This window comes from Triticum aestivum, chromosome 7A, assembly GCF_018294505.1.
Source record: "Triticum aestivum cultivar Chinese Spring chromosome 7A, IWGSC CS RefSeq v2.1, whole genome shotgun sequence".
NCBI lineage: Eukaryota > Viridiplantae > Streptophyta > Magnoliopsida > Poales > Poaceae > Triticum > Triticum aestivum.
In genome coordinates, this window is record NC_057812.1 from 645538823 (window position 1) to 645547070 (window position 8248).

The 8248-nt window shown below is 42.2% G+C and overlaps 1 protein-coding gene across 4 annotated transcripts; it reads left to right on the forward strand.

The window, feature by feature from the left end:
- The first annotated feature begins 3241 nt into the window (after positions 1 to 3241).
- On the forward strand, positions 3242 to 7798 carry LOC123148918 (protein CIA1). Of its 4 annotated transcripts, none has more exons than XR_006474228.1 (10): positions 3242 to 3570; positions 3666 to 3812; positions 3924 to 4142; positions 4329 to 4350; positions 5147 to 5237; positions 5394 to 5471; positions 6095 to 6157; positions 6718 to 6784; positions 7044 to 7132; positions 7294 to 7798. XR_006474228.1 is itself a non-coding variant. In XM_044568439.1 (10 exons), the coding sequence occupies exons 1-10, from the start codon at positions 3385 to 3387 to the stop codon at positions 7369 to 7371; spliced, it is 1035 nt and encodes a 344-aa protein (XP_044424374.1). In that variant the 5' UTR covers positions 3242 to 3384; the 3' UTR covers positions 7372 to 7798. The 4 variants fall into 4 exon arrangements, 2 of the variants coding, with proteins under 2 accessions (XP_044424374.1, XP_044424375.1); XR_006474229.1 differs by having other exon boundaries at positions 6718 to 6779; positions 7049 to 7132; positions 7294 to 7445; XM_044568439.1 differs by having other exon boundaries at positions 7049 to 7132.
- The last annotated feature ends 450 nt before the right edge of the window (positions 7799 to 8248 follow it).

The window sequence follows — 8248 nt, forward strand, 5'->3', positions numbered from 1 at the left end:
AACCCTCCGGCACTCCGGTTTTCTCCGAAATCACCCGGAACACTTTCGGTGTCTGAATATAGCCGTCCAATATATCAATCTTTATGTCTCGACCATTTCGAGACTCCTCGTCATGTCCGTGATCACATCCAGGACTCCGAACTAACTTCGGTACATCAAAACTCATAAACTCATAATATAACTGTCATCGAAACCTTAAGCGTGCGGACCCTACGGGTTCGAGAACAATGTAGACATGACCGAGACACGTCTCCGGTCAATAACCAATAGCGGAACCTGGATGCTCATATTGGCTCCCACATATTCTTCGAAGATCTTTATTGGTCAGACCGCATAACAACATACGTTGTTCCCTTTGTCATCGGTATGTTACTTGCCCGAGATTCGATCGTCGGTATCTCAATACCTAGTTCAATCTCGTTACCGGCAAGTCTCTTTACTCGTTTCGTAATACATCATCTAGCAACTAACTTATTAGTTGCAATGCTTGCAAGGCTTATGTGATGTGCATTACCGAGAGGGCCCAGAGATACCTCTCCGACAACCGGAGTGACAAATCCTAATCTCGAAATATGCCAACCCAACATTTACCTTTGGAGACACCTGTAGAGCTCCTTTATAATCACCCAGTTACGTTGTGATGTTTGGTAGCACACAAAGTGTTCCTCCGGCAAACGGGAGTTGCATAATCTCATAGTCATAGGAACATGTATAAGTCATGAAGAAAGCAATAGCAACATACTAAACGATCGGGTGCTAAGCTAATGGAATGGGTCATGTCAATCACATCATTCTCTTAATAATGTGATCCCGTTAATCAAATGACAACACATGTCTATGGTTAGGAAACATAACCATCTTTGATTAACGAGCTAGTCAAGTAGAGGCATACTAGTGACTTTTAGTTTGTCTATGTATTCACACAAGTATTATGTTTCTGGATAATACAATTCTAGCATGAATAATAAACATTTATCATGATATAAGGAAATAAAATAATAACATTATTATTGCCTCTAGGGCATATTTCCTTCATATACTCCCTCCTTTCACCTATATAGGGCCTAATGCATTTAAAACACATTAAGGCCCTATATATAGATGGAGGGAGGGAGTATATAAAAAAATAAAGATAATCAAGCCGTTCCGTGCCGGCCCGCGTGCTCAGCCTAGAAGCCAAGCACGACCCAGGGCGTGCCGCATGCCAGGCCCGACCCGTTTAGCCCGTGCCGTGCCTGGCCCATGATGGGTCATGCCGGCGTGCTCGTGGGCTGGCCTGATTGGCCCGGCCCGCAACGAGATCAAAGTTTTGTTGAATGTTCCTAATGAAACTCTTAGTGAGAAGTATTTGGGTATGCCATCAGATGTGGGGAGCTCAAAAAATGGTGCATTCAAATATCTTAAAGATCGGTTGTGGAGCAAGGTTCAAGGCTGGATAGAGAGGACATTGTCAACTGCTGGAAAGGAAGTTTTGGTGAAATCAGTTGCACAATCTATCCCAGTCTATTCCATGTCATGTTTTAAGCTTCCTAGAGGCATGTGTGAACATTTGAATATGCTGATAAGGAAATTCTGGTGGGGGAGTAAAAATGGACAGCGCAAGCCTCATTGGGTCTTTTGGAAAGCTATGACGCAGCCAAAAGGAATGGGAGGTTTGGGGTTTAAAGATTTTGAGCTCTTCAACTTAGCAATGCTGGCACGACAAGCCTGGCGCCTGTTACAAGACCCGGAGTCTTTGAGTGCTCGTATTCTAAAAAGTATCTACTATCCCAACACGACCATACTTCAGGCTACTTTGGGAAAACACCCTAGTCAGATTTGGAGGGCCATTGTTGAAGGGCGTGACACGTTGAAACAAGGTTTAATTTGATGCATAGGTAATGGTGAACACACCAATATTTGGGAGGACAACTGGCTCCCCCGAGAGGAGATGATGAGGCCTTATGGATGCCGGGTAGCAAACCCACCGCAAGTTGTCTCTGAACTAATTGATCCGACATCTGCCACATGGAACAAGGAGAAGCTGGAATCTATTTTTTTGCATTTTGATATGGAGGTTATTATGAGTATACCGCTATGCACTATGAATATGCAAGATTTTTGGGGTTGGACGCATGAGAGAAATGGCCAGTTTTCAGTCAAATCGGCATACCGAATGCTCGTGTCCATAAGGCAACGAAGAGAGGTGTGGTTGGAAGGCACAGCCGGATCCTCGAGTACACATATGAAGGAAGGATCGTGGAAAAAGCTTTGGCGGACAGAGGTACCAGCAAAAATACGTATGTTCCTGTGGAGACTCTCAAAACAATCTTTACCCACGGAGGATGTTCGAGCTCATCGCCACATGACTACCTCGAGTTCATGCGGAATGTGTGGTGCGCCGGACTCATGGAGACACTCCCTTCTTGAGTGCACAGTTTCAAGATGTACATGGGCTCTCATTGATGAGGATCTCGGAAGCAAGCTGGTGTTGGCCACAGAACCAAAAGCAAAAAGCTGGCTTTTCTCACTAATAGAGTCATTATCACATGATCAGTTCATTCTTACAGCAGTCACTCTTTGGGCAATTTGGTCTTCTAGGAGGAAAGCTATCCACGAAGCTATATTTCAATCTCCACATGCAACACAAGCCTTCATAACTCACTTCATTGAAGACTTAGATGTTGTTCGGTCAAGGAAGTCTCCCACCCAGAGGGCGGCCAACGTGCATGCAGGTTCCACCATTGCAGCTAGACCCCGCCCAATGGCTCCTCCGGCGAATTTTGCAAAGATTCACGTGGATGCTGGTGCACGCGGGCAAAGAGGAGGATCGGCAGCAGCAATATGCAGGGATAGTCACGACAATTATCTGGGAAGTTCAGCTCTAGTTGTGAGAGGTGTTTGCAACCCAGCGACTCTGGAGGCTTTAACTTGTCGTGAAGCTATTTCCTTGGCTCAAGATATCCAACTTCACAGATTCATCATATCCTCGGATTGTAAGCAGGTAGTGGAAGACACCTCGATGGCCAGCAAGGGTCTTTATGGAGCAATCATCAACGAAATCAAGCTGAGATCGGATCCTTTTTCCTGTAAATTTATTTTTGAAAGTCGTGTGGTAAATCTAGAAGCTCACAGCTTAGCAAAATTTGCTACGAATTTAGCTCTGGGATGTCATGTTTGGCTTGGCCAGCCATATGATGCGGTTGGTATCCCACCTTCTGTGGATTATCATCAATAAAGTGGTTTTACCCCCTAAAAAAAATCTGAAAAAAAAAAACTCCTCCCTGGTCGACGCCGCCTCGGCCCCCCTACGCAGCTCCACCTTGCCATCCCGGTACACTCCTCAGTCCTCACCGGCGACTCGCGCCCGGAACCCTAGGCACAGCGATCGCCGGCGAGCAGGCCATGGATGGCGGCGGCGCGGCGGAGCTGCGCGAGACCCACCGCCTGGTTGGCCACGCCGACCGCGCGTGGGCACTCGCCTGGAACCCCAACCCGGGCGCCGGCGCCGGCCCCGTCCTAGCCTCCTGCGGCGCCGACAAGACAGTGCGCATCTGGAAGCGCGCCCCCGACGGCGCCTGGCACTGCTCGGTAAGGCCAATCTACTTCAGCGTGTTCCATGGTCCCGCGTTGCATTGCAATTGCAGTGATTGGTTTCCTTATCTGCGCCCGTCTTGCTTGATTAGGATGTGCTCGAAGGCGTGCACGAACGCACGGTGAGGTCCTGCGCTTGGTCCCCCGACGGGAAGCTGTTGGCGGACGCGAGCTTCGATGGCACGGCGGCGATTTGGGAGTACTCCGGTGGAGACTTTGAGTTGGTCGACACGTTGGAGGTGAAGCCTTTTCTGAATTTGGCCTTTTGGGTTCAGTTTCGGTGTCACCACTGTTTGTTGTGGAGAATGTTGGTTACCTGTGGATGTTAACTCTGTGCTGTTAATGGGCAGGGGCACGCGAACGAGGTGAAGAGTGTGTCATGGAGCCAGTCCGGTTCGATGGTCGCGACGTGCAGCCGGGACAGGGCAGCGTGGATATGGGAGATTCTGCCAGGGAACGATCACGAGTGCGTAGATGTGCTGGAGGGGCACACTGAGGATGTGAAGATGGTCCAGTGGCACCCGTTCTTTGATGTTCTGGTTTCTGTCAGCTATGACAATACCATCAGGGTATGAACTTTTGTCAATTTAATTTGTAGTAATGCACTAGCTCGGCCTGCGTTATGTTGCTGTATGCCTTGTGGTTTTACGCTATGGACACTGGATAGGCAACAAGGATGTGCTCTTTGCTCTTGCTCTGTTCGGTATGCAGTTTTTTTAAGTGTCATTATCATTAATATGCAAGCTTTAATGTAGGTGTGGGCTGATGACGGCGATGGTAAGTGGCCCTGTGTGCAGACATTAACTGAAGCGTAATGTGGCTCTTTGGTCAAGACCTTTTTTGTCTTTATTTGGTTGATAAAACTTGTACTGCTTGTGGTATAATATGTTTGGACTTATTTACATTGTAATATCGTACAAATGTATTCAGTCGACGAAATCCCAGCTTATGTTTCTTTAGAAGATCAATCCCAACTTATGTGATGCTGATGACTGTGAAAAAGATGTGATGCATGAAGTCGTATGGCTGTTGATTTTATGATCTGGACTAAACTTCTGCCCCATGACCATACCCTCTTTTAATATGTTTGGATCTTGTAGATTTATTTTCTACTAGCGGCCATGTAGATGTATGCACGATTGTAGCTATGTGTATTAGAGGTAATTGTAGGGATCCAACTTAAACCATGAGGTGTTGATGAGAGATTTATGAACAGTTAAGATCAATGGTGTCGCATGGTGTCCTTCTATTTTGGTATAAATATCACTTGATTATTGGGTTTTACTTGTATTTTTTTTCACAGTTCCCACTTTGCTAAAACATAATGTGGGATTGCATGTCAATTATAGTAATGTGTTTGTGACTTTGTGTTATGTTGCTATAAACTATAAGATTATCTTGATACTGTTCCATCTTGTTTGGATGATAGATAAACTTTCTGCTATTCATCTTAAAAATAGCTGAGCATATCTATTTCCTTCTGAACTTTTGATTGTTAACTTTAATTGTTTTATATTGATTATTCTTTCTGGTGTTAGAGCTTAACTAATTATTGCATCTTGCCTTGGTAAAGTTGATCTCCTTTTTCTTGATCACAGTGGTCATTCCTCAACAGTATGGTCAATATCTTTTAACCAGAAAGGAGATAGGATGGTCACATGCAGGTTCGCTCTAGGCTCTACCATGCTGGATTAATATCCCTATTTTTTTGTAGGATCTTTTTGAAATGCGGTATATTCTCAGATTCTCTAGCACTGCTGAATTCCCGTGCTCCAGACAGGCCCTAGAAAAGTTACTAATGTCATACATTTGTTATCCAGTGATGACTGTACTTTGAAAATTTGGGATACAAGTATTGATTTGTCGCAACCAACAACTGGAGAAGGTCATGAATCTTGGTAAGAGTTTTCTTCTTGATACCTCTTTTTGACTCATATTTGTCGTACAAGGTTGATAACACTGAAATTACACAGCTGTGCCTAAAAGATATGGCTGCAAAAGACAAGCTATGTGGTAGTTCATGTTTAGTCCCCACCCTGAAATTTAGATTACGCCAGAGATGAATCAAGCATATTAGTGTTATTGTGCTATATCTATTGTTATAGTCTGGCATATCTCTGTAATTTTATATTATCCGCCACTTTACTCCCTGGGACAGGTGCAAACTAATAATTGATGATCTGCCTGTTCTTCACAAAGTAATGGTTGTTTGGTGGAGTATACCATTGTGCATTTTATTTGTCGGAGAACTTTTCTAAGTTAGATGTACTCGTCTTTGTTGCTATTAAGATCAAATATCAATGCTTACATTAAGTAAAATTTTAATTCGCTTTCACCGGAGTGCAAATATATATAGCACAACTTGGCCCTTTCCATGCATATGGACTATGAGTAGACTTTAGTGTTGGTGACTGTTCTAGTTCTGCTGATATTGTTATCACATCACTGCAGTGAAGCTTATCAAAATTATGTTGCCTTTCCACACCACCCATTTAATAGGATGATTATCATTTAATTTCAGGCATCATATTTCTACTCTATCTGGATATCATGGTCGAACTATTTTTTCAGCCCTTTGGTCAAGGTTAGCTGAACTCCAATCCCTGATACATATTTACTGCTTCTGAATTTCATTCCGCAGGAGCTAGCAAAGTTACTCTTTACAGCTAGAACACAAGCATTTTTATGAATTCAATCAAAAATATAATTTTTATAAAAATAGTTTCTGATGACTTGTTGAGAGCACTATATGCCTGCAAAAAGGAGGCTCATTATACTTTGTGCAAGTTAACTTAATTATACAAATCAATATTCCTGTTGAGCTGATGGCCAGAATCCTGCAGAAAAAGCTAATCAAAGTCCTTAACTGTCAGTTCTACATGTTTACGCAAGATATGACTGACTATTTATGTACTCCCTCTGTAAAGAAATATAAGATCGTTTAGATGACTAAGTATATGTTTTCAGAATACAATTGTCGTATATTTATGTTGAACAAATTTGATCTCCTAGATTTGGCAAATTCTGCTGTCATTCTGAATAAGTGAAGATATTATTGGCCATTCTAATCTTCTGAAGTATATTTACATAAGTCGATATGGAGTACTATTCTTTGACATTTTTCATGCTCCTCTGTGCATGCAGCGAGGATGTAATTGCCAGTGGGGCAAGTGATGATGCTATCTGCTTATTTGCCGAGGAGAATAGTATGGTATCTTATCCTTCCACTGAACATTCAAATTCTCACGACTCTCGATTCATCTCTATGGGATCTGCTTAGCTGACCATTTTGTCCAAGTTACATTTGCGGTAGTAGGTAGATAGTGGAGTGTGATGTTCCAACATGTAGTGCATACTTTAGTAGTGGTCATACTTGTCTAGGAATAAATAAATGCTTGAGTATTTGTTCATATTTTTTCTAAATGCAGTGACCACCCTTTGATTTAAGTATTAACAGCTACTTTGGACAGTGCAGGTTGAGGGGCCTTCCTACAGATTAATACTGAAGAAAGAGAAGGCACATGACATGGATGTAAATTGTGTCAGATGGTGTCCTCAGGTAATCTCAGAAAATTAGCAACAAAATAGTCTCAACGTGTTAAGCTGGTAATGGGCTTCATTTGTTTTGCCGTGGTTTATGAGAACTATCAATATCTATAATGGTTCAGGTATCTTTTACTTTATTTAGAAGTGCCTAATTCTTGTCAAATAAACTCGTAGGACCCAAGGGTGTTGGCATCCGCGAGCGATGATGGCACAGTCAAATTGTGGGAGCTGCGGGGGGATATACTGGATTGAGTTGTACTCTTCTGCTGTAATATGATTATAGTTCTAGCTGTGCATCTTAAGATCCTAAGAACAGAGTAGGGATCACCTTTTTTTTCGTTTCTTTTTTAAAAAACAATGCTCCCTAGTTTAGCTATTACTACCTCTGTTTCTAAATATAAGTACGTAGTTTTAGAGATTTCCCTAGGGACTAATACGGATGTATATAGACATATTTTAGAGTGTATTTTCACTCATTTTGCTCCTTGCTCCGTATGTAGTCTATATTGGAATCTCTAAAAATGACATATATTTAGGAATGGAGGGAGTACCTTTTTGTACTCGTAAAAGCTTGGATGGTGATGATTACAAGCACTAGCATCCTGACAGGTTGTGGAATTGTTCGTGTATACAATGTGAAACAATAGACCTGTTACATATCATTTTTGCGAATGAGTTATGAAACATCAAATTAAGTTTCGCCATTGAGAACACCAGATCGTTTGTCACACTGTTTGGTGATTGGATGTCATTGTTGCCGCCTCTTGATGAGATTTCAGATTCCATATCCTTTCGTGTACTCACTCTGGAAGAATGCATAGGGCGTCTGCATTTTCTAGGTTATATATTTGACAAACTAAATATTGTTATATGTCACAAAAGCACATCAATTGGACGAAAGTCATGTTATGCTCCCAAGTTCATTTTGAGCTCGGGATGAACAGTAAAATTGAAAAAAAAAACATTTCAAAAAATTCTGAATTTTTTTTGGTGGAAACATTGACAAAAATTCTCAGTGCTTGCAAAATTTCATCAAAAAATGACATTCGTACAATTCGTAGCAAAAAAAAAACAGTACTCCAAAATGTTTTTGGAACTAACATTTTTGAAGCATCAATTTTGTTTTTTT